At 38.2% G+C, this 20,892-nt stretch overlaps 1 protein-coding gene and 1 long non-coding RNA gene across 3 annotated transcripts in view; one reads left to right on the top strand and one right to left on the bottom strand.

Annotated features, from left to right (window-relative positions):
* Positions 1 to 10,908, bottom strand: part of LOC129392325 (uncharacterized) — a 289,454-nt gene extending 278,546 nt beyond the window's left edge. For both annotated transcript variants that reach the window (XR_008618049.1, XR_008618048.1), the window contains exon 1: positions 10,841 to 10,908. This is a non-coding gene — a long non-coding RNA (uncharacterized lncRNA). The remainder of the gene's footprint in view (positions 1 to 10,840) is intronic.
* The window catches only part of FGF10 (fibroblast growth factor 10), an 80,965-nt gene continuing 69,598 nt past the window's right edge, over positions 9,526 to 20,892 (top strand). Inside the window, exon 1 of the mRNA XM_007129761.2 lies at positions 9,526 to 11,215. Within this exon, the coding sequence (XP_007129823.1) occupies positions 10,897 to 11,215 (319 nt within the window). The 5' untranslated portion in view covers positions 9,526 to 10,896. The remainder of the gene's footprint in view (positions 11,216 to 20,892) is intronic.

The following is a 20,892-nucleotide window of genomic DNA, read 5'->3' as shown; positions in this document are numbered from 1 at the left end:
CTAAAACATCTATCTGCTGTCATGTGGATATAGGCTTGTGTATTTTCAGTAGGCCTAAAAGGGTAGTGTTTATCAATAAAATGTTCTTACGTACCAAAACTAATTATACTTTATATTGCTAAATCTGAAAATTGCTTTATTTAAAAAAAATTCTGAGGTTTCTCTCTTTACCAAATATGTGGCTTCCTTGCTGTCTGTATTTCATTTCCCTTGCTTATTTACCAAAAGATAAACTAGTCACTTTTTCCCACTGGATTTGCTTAGTTATAATTTTTTTTAACATCACAGTCAATTTTATTTTGGATTTTGATAATGGGAGATCCTGTCCTTAGGTTTTCCATGTTTGTTCTAATTTAAAGTTTTACTTAATTTAAAAGTACATTAACAAAAATTCAACTGACACACTCAAAATACAAAAGCAAAGTTGAAAATGGCAGCAGTTTGTTACCTAAATTCTAACTCTTAAGCAATGAGTAAACAGGGATTTTTTACCCCCATGGCCCCCTTTGTTCTCTGAAAAAATGATTTGGCATCATGCCTCAGGTTTTAATGGTCAGATTGGGGTCTTGTGTTAAAAATCCTCACTGGGCTTCCCTGGTGGCGCAGTGGTTGAGAGTCCGCCTGCCGATGCAGGGGACACGGGTTCGTGCCCCGGTCCGGGAAGATCCCACTGAGCCATGGCCACTGAGCCTGCATGTCCAGAGCCTGTGCTCCGCAACTGGCGAGGCCAGAACAGTGAGAGGCCTCCCGCAAAAAAAAAAAAAAAAAAAAAAAAAGAATCCTCACCAAAGAAGGTTCCCGTTGCTCACTGGGAATGTCCTCAAATAGTTTGAACATTTTTTTCTCCACTAACTGTGTAGAATCTATGTGCAGCCATCAGCCTTCAGTTCCTAAGCAAAATAACCAAATTATTTTTTATCTTGGCACAAAATTAGCTCAGGAGTCAGGTCTCTGCCCCCAAGGGATAAAAGGAGAAGGGCAACTTAACACATAAAGCACAGCCCCCAAGTTACGGGAAAAGGCTCTCTTTACTGTTACCGCTGCAATATCAATAATGAAGCAGAAGAAGCAGCTGTGCAAAACAAATGTCTGCATTTAGAAAAGGAATAAAGAAGCAGAGGACATGCTTTCATTTGAGCCTACATTCAGAACCCTGAACTTTCTGGAAGAAATAATAAAATGAGGTATCTAAAAAAGAAAAATACAAAAAGACATCATTACAAAGCACCACTGTTGTTACCCCTTAGATCCTCCCAACAGATACCCCCAAACTTTGCTAACTGGCATTTCTGAGGTTCAAAGTACTCAATCTGCGTACCCAGTGCTTTTCTATTCACAGGATTGTGTGGGAATCCTGCCATTTGGGCAGGTTACTCCACCTCCCTGGACTTCAACGTGTACTTCTAAGGTCAATACTCCTTTCTACTTCCTCTGCTATCTTATTCATTGATGACAAAGAACTCACAGTTTGTCTACAGTTTCTATTACTGTAACATTTAACTTTCTTTGATAAACCAAATGTTCATAGTTGCCTTCCAATTACAATAGACTACTTTCTCTGTTCCACTAAGCAATTCTTTTGCTAGTTTTATTTCTGTCAATCTAGAAGTTGACCTCTAAAACAGAGAGCATCCAGTACTAATTTGTATAAATAACAAAAATCTGTTATAGGTAAATATTGAACTAGTGCAAAAGTTGTTTATGTATTTGGAGGAAGGTGGTCAAAAGGTTTACAAAATAAATAAGTAGTAGGGATGTAATGCACAACATGATGACTATAGCTAACACTGTATAATATACAGGGAAGTTGATAAGAGAGTAGATCCTAAGAGTTCTCATCCCAAGGAGAAATTTTTTTTCTTTTTCTTTTCTTTTTGTTTTATCTATATGATATGATGGATGTTAATTAAACCTGTTGTGGTAATCATTTCACAATATATGTAGATCAAATCATCATGCTGTATATCTTAAATTTATACAGAGATGCGTGGCAATTATTTCTCAATAAAACTGGAATAAAAGAGAAAATAATGAAAATGAGCCACTGTAATTTTTGGCCATCTTTCTAATTCAAGCTTTGGAATTAAAAAAATTATTTTCAATCAATTCTAAATGATCTGACAGGCTTTATTTTTCAATAATTCAAAACAAAACTAGATAGCTAACAAGAAGTACTTAAAGGTGTGTGTGTGTGTGTGTGTGTAATGATAGGAATGAGGGAATGGGTAAGGTGATTTCCCACAATTAAGTTTCTAATTGCAGAAAATATGAGAATAAAATACTTCTCATATATATTTTCCTATTTTTTAACCATGGCAAATATAGGTAAAACAGTAAAAACAATACCAGATAAATACATAAATCCAGAAAATGTAATGTTATAAAGTAGGAAGAGCATACCCTAATCCATGCACAAATGAGTATAATTTTGGTTAAAGACAAAATAATATTTCTTTCTCACAAGTTAGCCAAAGAAATATTTCTAAGTCCTTTTCCTCTCTGCCCATAAAATTTAAATATATCAAACCAAAATATCCAAACCTCCACTGATAACTGAAATAGGAACATAAAAGCCAGAATGGCAGAGACAAGAAGAACCCCTTATAGATTCTTGATTAATTTTAAAATGACATATTTTGAACTATTATTCCAAGAGCAGTCTCTTTACCCCTTAGCTAGGATTTGTGTAGATGCTCTCCTAATTCAGGGGTAACTTCATATGTTAACCACAGGGACTTGCTCTTCTAAAGGCACTCATTGGAATAAACCCTGAGAATTCTCCAAACAGCATGCTAAATGCCCTGGAGATTCTGAAATGTTCCTTTTCTCCCTCCCTGTCCCACAGCCTCAGCAGGGGCCACTGTTGTTCTCGCAAGGAGATTACATCCATTAAGTATGTGAAAGCTGAAATTCTTGCAATTTGCTATTTTAGCGCATACGTACTGGCTCATCACTGTCATCCTGAACAGCTTGCTTCATCTTCCCAGGCCTTTTCTCTTCTTCTTTTTTCACCTATAAAGAACTAAGGAAGTTAAAAGTATTTTCCAGCTATAAAGCTTTATCATTGTTCAGGGTGATAAAGTGAGAAGATAAAAGTGAAATCCTTGATCTGAGCTCCATATATTCTAGGCTATATTGATTTCTATAAGAAATTATACTTCTGTCAAATTTGTGGAATTGTCTGAAAGGTGGTCAGCTCACAAAATTGTCTGTATATGTATTTAATTTGGGGAGTCTTGGTACCATAACCAGCTTTTATGCCCAACTGTATATTTCAAGCCTGCCTACATCTCTGTTCTTAAAGATTTGTCCTTATATAAAAACAAAGTAGGCCAGAAAATAATACTATTAATCCCCCTCCTTCCTTTCTTTACTAAACTGTAAGCAAAGGTCAGTTAGTACAACAAATTTACTCACAAAAAATTAATGATTTTTAAAGATTAGTAAAGATTTAAATTAGGAAACAGTTACATTTTCATACCAAACTGAAAAGAAGAAAGCTAATTTTAATATAGAGCTTTTTACAGCTTTCCACAAATATATATCTTTTTAATGAACACAATTTCTACTTTACTGAATTCCTTTTCTAAATTTATTTATGTAAAAGTGTTCTCTTGCACATTTGGTAACCGAAATGTTCTACTCCTTAATTTTGCACTTCAAAATCATTCACCAAATCAAAAAACTTCCACGATAATCAATCAAAACTTAATACTAGATTCTACACTTCTTGAGGGCAAATGACATGTGTCGTTATCTTCCGTACAGAGCAAGGAATATAGCACGTCAAGCAAGCACTAGATGCTCCCCAAGGTACTTTGTATTAAATTACACTCCCCTGTGGAGTTTTGCGTATATACAAAATGTATATTATTATACGCTGGTTATCAGAATATATATACCGTAGTTGGTGTCCTGACTAGGACACAAAATTTACCCTCATTGCTTCATGTGAAGAGACTCGAACAAAATTACTAGTTGTAGAGGTGTATGTATGTGAAAGGAAAGAGCAAAGGATGATGCAGATCAGCAATAGAGGGGAACTGTTACCACTCCTTGCACTTAAGGGCTGAGGGGAGGAAATATTATTGTAGGAACTCCAGTGGTAGCTGGAGCCCTGGAGGAGAGGATCTGGAGGGACACAGCCACTACTAGAAAAGTGACACTGACACAAAGAGGAGGAGAGGAAGAAATACCCAGAAGTTCTCTAATCTTCTGAAGATCCCATTCTCTCACTGCCAAAAAACCAACTGCAAGTCACCCGTCCAAGGGACACTGGTGATGCACAGATGTCAGAACAGAGCTGAGCAGAAAAGGGCAGAAGATCGGTCTGGGACTAACCCAAGAAAAACCAGCACCGTGCATATTGCATTCCTCCAAAACAATAATATTTCTGTTAATGCTAATTTGTAGTACTCTATGAATACTAATTCACTGATAATAGATCTTTGTCAAAGTCTATTTATCAGAGAAAAATTTGTCAAATAGGGAGAACGGATGTTAGGTCAAATTATATTTGATGACATGTATGTTTTAGTGGGAAACACACGGCAGCAGATAGATTAGGGAACTCTTAGCGGGAAATAATTAAAATAATGAGCTAGAAAACACAAAATGTGCATCCAGGAGTCTGAGAACAGAAGGAAAAGAAACCGAGTCGGGTTTAGTTAGCAGAAAGGACATAGCCCAAATCCCCAGAGTGCAGGAGAAACTGTGAGGGATCGTGCCAGGGCCATAAAGCTGCCAAAGATCGAGTCTTGCTCCTTCATGAAGCTGAGGATAGAGTTGAGGGTTTCCTTCAGCTCTTCCTGTAAGGAGTAGAACAACCAGAAAGAAACTTCAGGGGCTCTTCTTTCTCTTCTCAATCTCTCCATTTGCTGTCTGAGTCCTAAGATAACCCTGTTTTGTCCATCAATAATAAAGTGCCTAAAATCATTCATTTGTTCATTCATTCATGCTCTTTGCAAGGTAAATTCCTCTAATTTATCGGTAAGATCCTACAAAATGTACAATGCCCAGCTAGCACACAATAGGTATCAACAAACATTAGTTGAATAAAAACCAATTAGTGAATGGATGGAGAAATGAAGACTCTATAAATGTCTGTGGTTATAAAACATTGCAACTTTAAAGAAAACACTACGACCTGCCAATTAATTCACACACATAAATGACTGAGATCAAAATGTTTAAAATTTTGATCTAGGATACAGGACTAAGAAACCTAGAGAGCTTGAAGTAAAAGGAGGCACAGTTCGACAAAGGGACAGCTGAGAACACAGAAAACAAACAGAACTCTTCAGAGACTTCACAGCTTTGTCAAGGGAAGGTTCTGTTTACCATCAGCTGGAAGGAGACAAACAGCAGCTTTGTGGAAATATGTTTGTTGTGTTTGGTGCCAAGACGCAGAGTTCAGTTTCCAGGAATTTTTTGGTGATTTATTATATGATTTAAACATCCTTATATAGAATATTTTTTCCTTCAAAAGGTCCTTTTCACCATCTTGGCCATTTTTCCTTCTCAATAAGAGATCATTAAGTCTGTTTGAAAGCTAGGGAATAGGAAATTTACATTAGTTTCAAACTTTGAAAAAAATTGTTTAAGCCAATACCTATGCTCTGAAATATCATACTGCTTTATGGAAACTTAATAGTAGAATGAAGAAAGCAGAATCAAATTATAAATCTACTTTTCTAAAAGTTGCCATAAATTTTCTGGAGGATAACTTATAAATTCAGATTATATATTTTTAAAAATCCTCGGGCTTCCCTGGTGGCGCAGTGGTTGGGAGTCCGCCTGCCGATGCAGGGGACACGGGTTCGTGCCCCGGTCCAGGGGGATCCCGCGTGCCGTGAAGCGGCTGGGCCCGTGAGCCATGGCCGCTGGGCGGAGCCTGTGCTCCGCAACAGGAGAGGCCACAACAGTGAGAGGCCCGCGTACCGCAAAAAAAAAAAAAAAAAAAAAAAAATCCTTTAATATTCTGGAAATACGTATATACATTGCTTTCCAATTGTGTTCATTTCACAGGCTTTGATAAAATAGCCCCCTTTGCCAAATAAATATCAATATTTATTTGGCTAGTCAACTGGTACTTAATAATTCAACACTAAACTATTTTATTACTTTTCTCTGGCTAATCTGCTGTAACAAAGAAATATTGGTTTTCCATAAGTAAAGCCTCCTAACCCTTTTTATCATTTCCCCGCTGGCATCTCAGACATTAGAGTGATGAGTGGTCAATGATAAGGAGAAGAGGAGCAGAGGGGAAAAGAGAAAATAGACAAGACAGGTGTTACCAAAAAATTAGGACAACAACCCATAACCTAGTACCTGAGTTCCAAACTCTGTTCTACCACTGAGTGACTTGGGCATCATTCACCTATGAAATGAATGAGTTAGATTCAATTATTGCTAAGAGTCCCATCGGCTCTGCAGTATTACACTACTCTCCATGAGGTAAGACCTCTTTTCCTTTCATTTGAAACCCCTAGTTAAAAACAAATAAGATATCACTATTTTATTTCCCCCCAGATATTATGACTATTAGCATCATCTCTAGCTGCATCCTGGTAAGATCACAAGCCCCAACAAAGCCTTAAAACTGGCATCTTCCGTATCCAAAAGAAAAAATGAGCTGGGGTACATACTCATAAAGGCTGCACTGCAAACTTCAAAAATGAGGCCTGCACATGTCTACTTTGTAGAACAGCCTGGCTGACTTTTGACCTGACTTAGTATTATTTAAAGCAGCTTACTGACACTGCCAATAACATCGCACATAATAGAACACACATCTTGTAAGTGAACCACAGATAGTGCCAGGCAACATAAAGAATCCAGGAAATACACACTTAAAACGTAAACTGCTTCAACAGAATAGCTACTGAAGGATCTGGAAGCAAATACACAAACTGCTTCTCTAAGGTCAAATAACCACATTTTAGGATTCTTCAATGGCTGCTGCCATAGTCTTGCTTTTAAAAGCCTCAATAATTTCTCAAGACATCGTGTTTAACAAAAGGCCACATCTAATTCCCCCAGTAAAGATTTAGCCTAACATTACTGGATATGTTTAGGGCATAGAAATAAAGCATGCCTTCCAGAGGTTGGAAAGAAGAGAAAAACTGCCTTTTAGAATTAGTAGGTACCATTCTAATCTGAAGCTTGTACTGTCCTTTTCAATCGTTGCAGAGAAACAATTAATAAAGGAATCCATTAAGACCTGATTATTGCTGCTAAAAAAGGAAGGTAGAATTTCAGTCCTTTGAAGTAACTGAGAATGATTCAGGCCTCATTACAGAGATATAATCTACATTCATACATTTATGTTAGTGATTCAAATCTATTGGGAGAGATTGAATTCCGTTAAATAGTGCATCTTTCCTGTGGAACTTTTCTCAGGCTTTCTCGGGCTAACCTAAGAGGTGACCTAACAATGCAAAGCAGTGGAGTATTTAGGGATTCAACTGTGCTATAAAAGAAAGGCTGTGCAGAAAAGAGAAAGAAGAATGAGATATAATCTAAAAAGCTATGTCAGTTTTTCCTTTGGGCTGTTTTGTAAATGCCCTTCCTGTCATCACGCTGTACAGAAGAGAGGCGAAAGGGCTCTAGAACTTTTAAACACTGCACCTGCTGCAACCAGATTTTAATATGGAAGTTTTAAAGATGTATTTTTCCCATTTAGGACAGAATAAGAACACAAAACCTCTAACTTAAATGTCTGAACAGCTTCTTCTACTGGAGAAGAAAGTTGGTAGATGTGTGTGTGTGTGAAAGAGAGACAGAGAGAGAGTGTGTATGTGTGAGAGAGAGAGAGAGACAGAGACAGAGAGAGACAGAGAGACTACTTTCGAGGTTTGGGGTGGGGGGTTGTCTATTGTTGAGTTAAAAGAATTGAGAGGATCTCAAGCTGGCACCAATACTGTTGATGCCCAGTGCAGAGAAACCTCAAAATAATAATTTCATGTGTTTCGTAACTTTTCATGGCAGGATTTTTATTGTACGGGTTCATCAAACATATCTTTTTTTCAAAAAAACATGTAGGTTTAATTACTTGTCACTTCAAACATTTGGATTCTGCTGAACAACTGGGCTGAAACTATTTCCTTAGAAACACTACACTCTTTTTTAGGCATTTTTCAGCTCAGGTATAAAACTGTGAACTAGAAGATTGAAATTAGCACTGTGAGTTTATTTTTAAATATCCATGCTTTAATGAAAGAACCAGACTTGTTTGACATATGCTCTTTATTTGTTTAACTCTCCAATTAATAGCTACAGAAATCAGAGCTAATTACATTAAGTATAAAAATCTACTGTGTTCACCACATTGTCAAAGTCTTCTGAATAAGCATTGCAATGGTTTATAAATAATGCACTTAAAATCCTGATTCTAGTATTAAAATGGTCTGTTTCAAAGGCTCTGAATGCACAGGAAACTATAAGAGCACGGTGTAAAGTCATTTTTCAAGTCACCAAACAACATAATTAGGCAATATTCCTAAAGCCCATTTCCAAAGCTAGATTTTTTTAATTTCTCTGTCTTTTCTCCTGTTCAATGAAGACTGAGACCAAATGCACATTGCAGGGACTCTGGCTTGAAGTATATACACAAGCTCGCCTGATTAGTTCCCTCCGAATTACAGTTGCAGAGGTCAAACTCCCAAGTTCACCTTGAAGTGATTCACCCTCTTAGGATAGCTGCCTAAAAATTAGGTTGAACCATATGAAACTGCCGCTTTTGAAGGTCAAAAACCATAAAATATTGGCAATTTCACATGCTTCAACATAACACAAAGGTCCAACTGCCTTACAGAACATAAATACTTTATATCAATACACCTTCAGTCACTTCTTCCAGTCAGGTTGTCCCTAGTTTAGAGTAATTCTTAAAGAGATTCTCTAGGAATTCTTACTCAGATTGGAACGGATTATCACAGTATCTCCTTCTTTGTGCCTCTTAATCCTTGGCAAAGGCTGCCTAGCCAGGGACTTGATTCTGTCTGTACCTGAGACATGAGCAAGTTTATTAGCAATGAAGGAGTTTCAGGGTGGTGAATGTGAAAAAGAGAGGGAGCCTGGTAGTACAGTTATATTGTAAAATAGAGCCCTTTAAACATTAAAACTTGAAGACAGAAGAAAGAAAATACCCCTTGATGGCAAAGTGCAAAGGAAATTGCCTAGGAAACAGCAGGATATTCGGCAAAATCGTGTGGTTAAACCTTCGCAATCTCAATAAAGTGAGTTCGCTTTGAAGTGCACGCGTTATTCTGTAAACGACCCTTGTTAGCTATCAGAAATCGGTCATTTCGGTCCCTGATTTCATTTGCGCCGAGAGAGGCGACTTTTAAGGGTGGTGATAAATCTCCCTGAGCTTAAAAGTCAGAGAGGGCCAAAGTGTGAACTTTTTACTTCAGCAAAGGAAGCGAGAAATCAGTGATTCATTAAAGCAGAGACCTCCTTGGAAGCTGGCAGAAGAGGAGGAAAGGAAGCTAATTATGTCTTCCTTTTCTTTGCTCGCTCCCACCAGTTTATAATCTACTGCCTTGGAGGGTTTATCCTCAGCATCTTCTGTTTTCTCCCTCAGCCCTCCTCTGCTTCTGCGAGCGAGGGGGGGAAAAAAAAAGTCAGCCAAACCCCAGGCTCCAGGTGGCTCTCAAGTACTTCACTGCCAAAAGGAAAAAATAAATAAATAAAATAAAAAATCCTATACTGGAAAACAAGTGCGAACGGGGCTCCCCAGAGGGGACTGGTTCAGACTGGAAGACAGCAAAATTCGGAAAGCGTGAGGATACTGCTCGCTCGGGTGACCAGCGCTGCGAGCACAAGGGCGCTTTCGCAGCAATTAGCCCAAGCTCGCGGCGCTGGCGGAGGCTGCAGGCTGCGGCGGCCCGGGTGGCGAGGAAGGGACCCGCAGCCCCCGAGCTCCAGGCAGAGGCATCGCGCTCCCTTCTCCTCGCTCCCCTGCTCTCCCCACTCCCTGCCCCCTCCCCCCTCCCTCTCCTCGGCGTTCCCAGCAGCCGAGGGTTTCAGATGTCCCACCGCCGTTTGACCCCCTTTCCCCCCGCCCGCCCCCCGCTTCTCCACCCCTGCAAATGAGGTTTGGCCAGCAGAGGCAGAGCCCACCTCTGGCTTAGAATCACTGACATTTAGACTCCAGGCTTCAACCTGTTTACAAGCGGGCTTTCCAAAGGAAAGGGTGGGGGGGCGGGGGGAGGGAAATAGGGCCAAACAAAACACCAACCGCCATCCCCTCCAAACAAGAAGTGACTTTCTGGAGGCTTCAAATCAACAGGCACCACCAAAAAGAGAAAGCAAGAGGGGGAAGAGAACAACGGCGACCGGGCAGCTGACTCCAGTTCTGACAACTCAAAGGGACTCACTTTTAGAACTGGCCAGCAAGCTGGGGCTGTGCGGAGAGGGACCAGAAGGTGCCAACCGCAGAAGGGCGCAGATACCTCCCCCCAGCCTCCCACCCCAGCCCCTTTGGGTTTTGTTCACCGTGCTGTCATCTGTTTTTCAGACCTTTTTCTGCATCTAACATGGTGAAGAAAGGAGTGAAGAAGAGAACAAAGTAACTCCCGGGGGAGAGAAGATCGAGGGTTACCCACACCACGACGGCCACCACCAGCTCCTGCTACTACGGCCACCCACGTCCACATCCACCGGGAGACCGAGGGGCGCGCGGCAGCGGATCCGAGAAAGGAGCGAGAAGAGGCAGCCGGCCCTTCCGAGGAGTTATGGATGTTGGTGCTTTCACTTCTGGCCAGATCCGAGCCCAGAGGGAGCTAACCAGCGGCCGCCACCTCCAGCTGTCTCCTTGCCTCGCACCAGGTCTTACCGTTCCAGTATGTTCCTTCTGATGAGACAATTTCCAGTGCCGAGAGTTTCAGTACAATGTGGAAATGGATACTGACACATTGTGCCTCAGCCTTTCCCCACCTGCCCGGCTGCTGCTGCTTCTTGTTGCTGTTCTTAGTGTCTTCCGTCCCTGTCACCTGCCAAGCCCTTGGTCAGGGCATGGTGTCACCAGAGGCCACCAACTCCTCTTCTTCCTCGTCCTTCTCCTCTCCTTCCAGTGCGGGGAGGCATGTGCGGAGCTACAATCACCTCCAAGGAGATGTCCGCTGGAGAAAGCTCTTCTCTTTCACCAAGTACTTTCTCAAGATTGAGAACGGGAAAGTCAGCGGTACCAAGAAGGAGAACTGCCCGTACAGTAAGTAACAAATGCGCGCTCCCCTCCTTCCAATTATCCACCCCACCCCACGGGGGGGGGGGAAATCTGTTCCAGATGTGGCCAGCTAAATATTTACGTCCCCAACTCCTGTAAAGTGATTAAGTGGAATACTTTCACACTAAATCACACCCCCCCCTCCGGGTGTATACATTGCGCCGCCTAACCCCCTCCCCGCAGCGCGCTCCCTCCACGCCCCCCCCAGGCTCTTTGCCACCCTGCCCGCCCCGTCTCTCTGGCTTGTCACTCGCGGGACCACGCAGGGCGCCCAAGAGTTGTTGCAGTGCATAGATGCCCCTCTCTGTCTCCATCGCCCTTCCCCACCTCATCCCAAGGTCTCCTTTCCCCCCCCTTCTGGAAATGGCTCAAGTAAACACATTTTCTTCTTTTGGCTGGCAATCTTATTAAGAGTTTCAGGACAGTTTCCTCAAGCTGAAAATAATTATCCGCTGTCAATTACAGGGACTTTATGGGAACTTTATTTAAGAAAGAAAAGTCAATTTCACTCTCCCCCACCCCCATCCCTTTACCCTACCACCCCTCTAGATAGGAGCAAAAGCATTTTTCTGGTTTTGATTTTTTTTTTTTTTTTTTTTGGTCCCTCATGTTGGTTTGAGTGATTGCAGTCCATGAAGTTAGCTTTTCAGGCACCACCGCTGCTATTTGTCTTCTGCCTGCCTTCTCTCTTGGTAACATGATGCTCATGTCTGCATTGTCAATAGCATATGCGCTGCTTTGTGGTGTCCTGTTGTACTCGTTTCTTCTCAAACCTCTCATATTGCAGAGCCATAGTACTACAGCACTGTAAACATCTGGGACTGGAGTCACACAGACCTCACACAAATTTCATTGTCATTCTTTTATTTTCAAAGTAAAAGTCATAGGTCTGTTTCCATGGTGTTGGTTTATCCCATAGGATGAGGTTTTCACCTCAGTACAAATTATGCCCCATCCTTGGATTTCTTGCCTTTTTCCTTTCTCCCTCCCTCTTTCTTTCCTTCTTTAGCTCTTTCTCTTCTTTCTTTCTTGCAGGGATGTGGGTTGGGTAGGGGGAGGGAGAACTAGAAGAGGAGGAGTGAACATTGTGTCTCTTCCTGAATCAGTCCAGCAAAGCCAGATTACTCTGTTGGCTTCCTTTCCTGCTTACTTTCAAGTGGTGAGACTTATTCATCCTCTATTGATTGCAATTTGAAAGGATCCCTGAGGCTATGTAATGGCACGCTGAAGACAGTAGACAATAACATTTAAACATCTTTAATGACCATTTAGCATTATCTCAATGGTAGTTGCAAGTCACCTTTTCAAAGGATTTTTTTGTGTCAGTTGTTTGGGAATTCCAAGCATATATTTGCTAGCTAACTTAAATACATGAGTCATATACTTCATGATTCCTTAGCCCAGAAAGTATCTGGTATTAATGGGAAAGACAGTTGACCAGAACTTAGCATTATCTTTTTAAAATAAAGATTTACAAGAAATAAGACATTTTTCTTATTTGGGGACTCACATACCTTCAACATTAACTTCTATTCCTCCTCAGCTGCTATTTCCATTTACTAAAATCAACAATATGTTTACAAGTAATAAAAAAGATTTGTGTGTTTTAAAGTATTCCGTTTGATGTTTACTACCAGAGATGTACCTATAGTCCATTACCTGTATTTTTTCCATTCTTATTCATAAGAAGTGGCTGAAATAACGTCATTTTTTTTTTTTTTGCTCCAAAGTAATTTGTTACCTGAATTTATTAGATACGATGTTATGGTTATTAATTTAAAATTTTAATACTTTTATTCACTTCTAAAACAAAATAGTTGTGATATCATCCAGGTAGGACGATGGGGAAGAAGTGGCCCAAACACTTACTGAAGAGTGAGCTGGGTGTTAAAAAAAAAAAATTCACAGGGAGTGAAATACTTTGTAATTTTAGTTCATGGAAACAACTCAAAGAAATATAATAAAATTTCAGAGTGTTAAGCTTGAGCAAATATTTTTTTACACTAACTTGACTTTGCTATTGCTGTATTTTAAGTGTCTTTATGATGTGATGTAAGGAGCAATCTATAGTAGTTTATTTATGCAACTTAAATTACTATTTTCTAAAATAATGATCACTGTGTGATTAACCATTTAGTAAATGGTTTCCAGTGTACACATTAAAATATCTTTTTACAGTAAGAATTATCTGCAAAGAGAAGAGTATATGATTTTTATCGTGTAAAAACAAGTGTGGAAAATTTTCATCCTGTCTAAAATATACTAATACGTCTTCCATGTGATAAATGATAACTAATAGTCCCTGTTAAAATTATAATATCTTATATGGTAATGCAATCCTAATCAATGGTTGAAAATGAAAGGGGGTGGAGCTTGCTATGTTAAATAATGTCAAACCATAAATAATTTAGGTTTTCCAAGAACATCTGTATCAAGACATAGCAAGTGAATAGTAGAGGTTGAAACAGCTTTCATTTCACATGTGGCTGGGTAATCAGAATGCTGCTACAATTTCCAGCTGGACTGATTCAGCTGAACTACATGGTATCATTAAGATATTGTCTAAATGTTGCATAATTACATGAGAACAAACTTTTGCTATGCCTACAGGGTAACCAGCCAGCCAGCCCACCAAATGGTAGCCTGTTAAATATTAGGGTATCTAACCTCTGAAGAGTGTCAGTTCCTTGTCCAAAAACCACATTTCAGTAACATTTTCCTAAACAAGTTATTAATTATTCTCAATACACAAAGCTGTTCTTTTAAGGTTTGCTTATTTGAAGCTTAATTTTCTTTGTTACTTTTGACCCTAGTATTACTGCTGCTAAAATACAGTAACAGCTTATCTAAGAGGTTACATGTTTGTGATGTCCTGGGTAATTAAACAACTGTTTTACTGGCTTTTTGCCAGCAAAATGCTAACAAAAGAGAAGTAAGGAGATCACCCATGAGCACTGAAAAATCATTTTTAACTTCTACCTCAAAAGTTGGTTCCCAGAAATTGATGGTTCTAAAAATATTACATGTGCTAGAGAAACTCTTCTCCATTTTGAGTGATTATTATAAATTTTTAGGGGTGGGGTATTTTTTTTTGCCCCTTTGCCATTATATGAGAGTAGAATAAAGGGAGCAGTGATGAATTATGTTTCTCCTGCTAGAAGTCTGAGAAAGCTTGAATAATTTAGAATAGCTGTGGCGTATCTGTCACTAGATATGCTTGGGCTCATTTAGGTTTGTTATATCATTCTTTACATCTAGAGCTTTGCCCTTGAAACATTACCACTCGGCTCCAGTTCTGGCCTACTAGAAAGGCTGGATACAGCTGTTAGGTACCCGTGCAACTGGAACCAGTGGACTTATTTCTGGATGTGAGTAAAACAGCTGTGGGCTACTCCCCTGATTGTCACTTATGGAAAAGGGGAGTCTAGTGAAAAGAAAATGTATCCCTAAACTTGAGAGAGCCAAGGATAGATCCTCTCAAAATGGAAAGCCACAGTGCTTATGAGTCTTTTCAGGAAAGGAGTATGTGAGACATTAGAGAAATCAGTGTGCACTGAGTATGCAGTATGTGCCCTATTTCTTTAAATATAGACCTCATTTAACACTCACAATAGTTCCGTGATTTAGATAGGACTATCCACATTTTTCAAATATGAAAACTAACCCTGAAAAAAAGTAAATTACCCAAGGTCATTCAACTAGGAATTGACAGAGCCAGATTCAAGCCCCAAGTCGATTTGGTTTTATCATTACTTATTTCTTCTACCTCGCTACTACTGACAACATTGATGTCGATATATCAGAAGTAGACACCACAAAACTCTAAAAAACAAATTATCCAGATCCTTAATTGCTTTTTGCTGTGCACACCAACTGTTCATCAGAAGGAAATTGGAAGAGCAGTAAAATGACAGTGGAACAGAGTGAGTGTGTTAAAGTTATCATTGCAGGTGTCTGCATGGTTTCAGACAATGTTAGCGCATTCTCTAGGTGAAATCTCTCCTTTGATATTATATTTGAGAATATAACTGCTCATGGACACACAATGTACACATACATCCATCTCACAGAAGGCATTAGGAATACATGACTAAGAAAAATCCATGAATATCATTGTATATAGTAATTGTTTACAGCTGAGGGCCAAATGTTTAATTGTTCCCACATGTAATAAAACAATTTGATTGTAAGTACAAGTGTGAAATTGGGCTGTTGAAGAAACTTCTGGTGTATGACTCTAAAAGGAGCAAATCTTAGAGACCTAAAGCTTTAAAATGACTCCGCAAATCAAAAAGGTATTTCACCACATAGAAATGACTGATTATTGTCTTGTAAATAAGGTTTACATTATTACTTTTTAATAAGCTCTAGGACTAGAGCTTATTTTAGGAAGTTAAATAAGAAAATAATTTTTGAGGAAAATAAGGACTTGAATATTATCTCCTAGTAAATATACAACAGTTTTCTGGGAAGAAAACCTATATACAACTTATGGCTTCCACTGGTGTCTTATTTAAGTTGTGGTTGTTTCTAGAGTTTGGTTGCATAATTTATAACTGGCAGCATTTAATCATGAGGATCGAGGATTTATGAAGGTGGAAGGCACTATATAATGTTTACATGACACTGTCCTGTTACCTTTACTGCATTCCTACCATATGGACCCTCCACTTTGATGGATTTATCATAAATCCATTAAAAATGCACAATTACAGAGAGTTTCCTCTTTATAAACCTGATTTATAACCGTCTACTAGAAGAAACTCAAGAAAACAGTTGGCAGAAATCACATGCCAATACTGGAGTATGAGAATTCAGAGACACCAATCTCTAGGTCTTGAGTATTTTAGTAATCTGTTACCGAAAGGCATGCACCATTCTATAAAAACAGGTGTTTTCAAAATGATGTTTAAGCACAGAACTTAAAAGAAGAAGAATTGTGCCTTATACAATGAGGGAAACTCCACTGCATGCATTTTTCCTCTACATTTTTACTACCCAGTTTAGAGCGAAAAGCCTTACTCCAGTTCATATCTTCATTTTTTAATGAGCTTATGGTAGAACCTGAATGAGCACTTTAAATTCCTACACAATTACCTTAATGTTCAGAGGCAAACCCCATTTATTATCCAAACGTCTGACTTTCCACAAGCCAAAATGTTGGAAAAAAGTTGACGGTTCATTTGAAATGGAGCTAATGTTCCTCACATTTATGAGCTGCCTATGAATAGCTCCGTCTTTCCTAAGCCTTAAATGTCTGTACACATCCAAAATTGCAGTACAAATGATATTTCTTTATTATGCTTCAGAAGGAAGAATAATACATGCGTATTAGTTCAAAGTGATTTTAATCTGTCTTAACATTAATTCTGTGAACTTTGCAATGAAGAGTAATTCAGATGACGTTTTTAGTATTACTGTTCCAACATTTGTCAGCATTAATAGTTGATGTTTGCTTAGTGTAAGTAAAACATTAGCATTTCCCTCCCAGAAATTAGTTCTCCTTTAATTTTCCAGTAAAATTGGGCATAAGAATTATGTTAATTTTAATGCAGTTTTATTATAATCTAGCAGAGTAATGAAAATGATTTTGTCTCAAGCTTTTTATGCAGAAGTATCTTAATTTTTCATGTATTGATATACTGCAATGTTTTAAGATCATTTACCTTTGCCATTTGACAAATGGTGTTTGTTACTTGGTTTTGCAGATTAAAAATATTCACTTTTCATAATTGGCACTTGTTTTTTTCAGTGCCTATTACCTCTACCTGTGCTGGTCAGTCGGTATAGCAAGTGATAACCTAGAAACGTGCCTTTAAAATTAGTGTAAGAAAATATACCTGCATCTTGGGAAGCCACCAGTAATACTCTGGTACCGAATTAATGAATAAAATGTGTCAATGTTTTACAGAATTAGTTTAAAACCAAGTATTTATTTAGTACAGATTTTGCACAAATAGAAAATTTCAAGATATCTAAAAGGGAGCTGGGTCACCCACAAAATAATGGCCTTAAAGATTTCCTTGCTTTTAAATCAGGTCAGTTGTATTCTTTCTTTGAACGCTATGTCCTAATTGGAACAATAAATCAAAGATGACACTCAGAGTAGATTCCCATGTAAGGTGGACAACTGGACAGTGACTTTTTACTGCTGCTAACACGTGCATCCAATTACCATTTGATAGATTCATGGTGCTGGCAGTAAAGTATTGCCTCATTTTATACTTCACCTAATAATTCTTCAGCCTAAACCTGTCTACCTTTACCTATATCTAATCTGTCAGTATGTGTGTTATCATTAATGAGGAAGTTTCAAATGTTTGGCATGCTTCCTACAATGAGCAATGACATTAAGATATTAATGAATCATTTAATTAACCATAATACATGAGGTAAAATATTAAGTCAATATATCCCCAACTTCACGTAACTGTCAACTAAATATAACCTAATAATTTCACTACAATGATAACTTAATTATGAATAGTGGGGGTTAACTGGAACTTAATTCTAAAGAGCAAAATTAAGAACTTTAAAAATATTATTAACTTTAATAATTCTAATTAATTAATCCTAACTGCAAAATTAAGAATTCTTTTAAACAGGCGTTTTTCCATAATAATTATTATTTTCTATCATCATTATTATTTTCTTTCAAGGACCTTAGGTTAACATGTTTTACTGATAAACATATGTGTTAGTTCATCCTTAACCTTTTTTGAGGCACTGCCCCTGTTTGAGGATAACTTGACATATTCATAGACTCTACAATTCAAGACCCATCAACTGTTTTCTAATAGTTCTATCTTGAGGCAGTTATACATCTGAAATATCAGCCATCTGAGGCGTTGTGAATCCCTGATATTTTATCACCCCTTCACCACTTCATTATTTTCTCCTCCTTTTCTTTTTCTTTTTTTTTTTTTTCCTTTTCCCTCATGTCTAAACCCCTTACGTACCACTGAAGCAAGGGAAAGTCATCCATTATCATTCCTTAGCATCCCACAATACATTTAGAACCAGTAGCCTAGCTGCTTTTGGATGTATCACTTGGGCACATCAGCAACCAAAACATGTAGTTTATATTCTACGCAAAAACGTCTTCAGCAATGCAAATTCAACATACTCTATCAGGCGCCTCTTCTCATTTTGAATCTCCAATGAAGTCCCATTATCCCAGCACTCAGGCCAATTTCTTAAAGCTTTGCCTTTAGTGAAGTGGGCAAACCACGAATAAGCATCTTCTGAGAATGGATGCTGATTGTCTAGTTACTAAATCATCGATCTGCATTTTCCCTTCAGGTTAAATATTCTGTTCCCAGTATCTCCCCCTACACATTCATTTCACCTTTCTTCTAAAAGTTGTTTCAGTATATGCAACACTTACTAATTACTTTGTCAATTTTCTGACTTTTTGCATTTGTCTGGACTCCTATATGAGAAAGAAAGTGAAGATGAGTTAGGAAATCAAATAATTATTTTGCTTCTTTTTGAAGTCATCATTTACTTCAAAAAGATGAACACTAATTTGGAGGTGTTTAATATTTCCAACTTCCAGAACCTCACTTAGATTATAAAGCTTCTCTGTACACCCCTGCCAACTGTAGTTCTTTAAAATGAAACGAATGTTCTCATTTTAATACTGGTTATCAAAGGGGAAAAATGTAAACCGTACATGCATGTGTATTTCAGGCTGAACAAATATAGAAATGCACATAGCTTTATTAGAAAACACTGAGACACTGACAGGAGTTAAAATTTAAATTCATAGCATATGTGTATTCACATACTTCTCTCAAGAAAGAACCTTTTGGCACTGATTGCTGAATTAGTTTTATTTTTATTATATGCAGAATCTGACTATTTACGTATGTTAGATTGGTTTGTTACTGTAATAATAATTAAAAGCCAAGCTTCTTTTTACAGTTTGTTTCAAATTATATAGATAGGTCGATACAGATATAGACAGATGGATTTCCATCTATCTATAGGGATAGCTTTGATTTATTGATAGAATTATTAAAAGAAAAATTAATATTCTGCAACATGAGGAAACATGACACTAATTTTTGTACTATTTATGATCTGAAGTGAGATATATTTACAATGTTAGTAATAACAGTAATTAGCAATGTAGTAAGCCAGATTTCTAGGGTATTTTTCGGAATGTCTCTGTAGAAGGATGTGATTCCACAAAGATGAAGAGACAAAGTGCTAGGGATGTTAATCAGATTATGGTATAAAAAGATGGCGAATGAGATTACATAAGTGCTTTAAAGCTGAAGCAAGAGAGATGGCAAAGAACATATAATTAGAATGTTAGAAGCCAGAGGAAAAGCAGAAGAGGCCATAGAGCATTTAGACATAGACTGTGAAAGGAGGAGGAGATGCTTTGCTGGAGTGATGAAGACAAGGGTTTTGAACTCTCAGGAAGGAGATCAAGCTAATGAGTAGCGCTGCAAAAGGGCTGACATGACAAGAAAGGTGTGAGGGAAATATAACCCAATCCCTGGCATTCAACTGGATGTTAAATTAACTGAAATGAGAACCTGTGATCTAAAAGGAATCCCACAGAAGTAATCGCAGCCACGGTATCAGAGTAAGGAAGGCTAAATCTGAGTTCCTGCTAAAGAGGCAGAAGGGTAGAGGGGTTAAAAGTGTGGGCTTTGATTAAAAGTGATTACAGTTATGGGCCTGGATCAAAAGTAAGCTTTGTAGACACAGAAGTGGGTGCATTTGAGGCTCCAAACTGCCAGACAATAGTGTATCACTTGGGCAAGTTGTCATCAGTAAAACAAGGATACTAACAATAACTATCCCTTTTCTACATGGTAGAGATTAAATGAGATCATTTATTCATTCAACAGAAATATATTAAGTGCCTGCTCTGTGTCAGATACTGACACTCAAATACATGCTGAACAAAGATGCTGGTTTTGCTCTCTCAGAGCTTCACTCTACAGACAATATCAAAAAAAACAAACAAATAAAGAGATATGTGATGAAAAATTGGGGTAACTGTATGGAAAACAAGCAGGGTACTCTAACAGAAAACAATTGGGAACTATGCTAGGCTAGAGAAGCCTTCTGAAGATGGGAGGTAGCAGGAAGGGAACAGCATGAGGAGAGTTTGCTGCCTCCTCCAAGAAGTACAGAAAAGGCACACTGAGCCTGGGGTTTGGTGAGAAGTTTGGAGAAGTTGAAGTTAGTGTTTGTAGTAGCTTAATGGTGCCCTCATCAAATGGGTATTATATAAAGGAAAAGTAAATGTGATGCTTCTCTTATTTCAAGGGAAAAAGTATCAGGAAAGCAACCAGCAGATTACATGACGAAGTGGAAACTAAAAATATTAGAAAAAAGAAGAAGGAATGAGGAATGCACTTGGCATTTTTTAAAAACAGAAATATTAGAACATCTGAAATAATTTAAGATTTGGAATTGTAGTATCCATAATGTTCTGAAGTTTTGGGGAAGCATAGAGGTCTGGTTCATTAAGAGACTAGTAGCAGACATTTGAAAATTGAAGATGAGGAGAGAGTGAAGAACTAGAAATAAAGAATAGAAGGTAACAAATGTGTTCAAGGACACAACAATAAAAAAGAACAAAAGAAAGAAAAACAACAACAACAACAACAAAATAAGGACAAAACAGGTAACCATGA

The sequence above is a fragment of the Physeter macrocephalus genome, chromosome 8 (assembly GCF_002837175.3).
Source record: "Physeter macrocephalus isolate SW-GA chromosome 8, ASM283717v5, whole genome shotgun sequence".
Lineage (NCBI taxonomy): Eukaryota > Metazoa > Chordata > Mammalia > Artiodactyla > Physeteridae > Physeter > Physeter macrocephalus.
The sequence above is the reverse complement of the archived record's forward strand: the minus strand, read 5'-3'. Positions and strand labels throughout refer to the sequence as shown.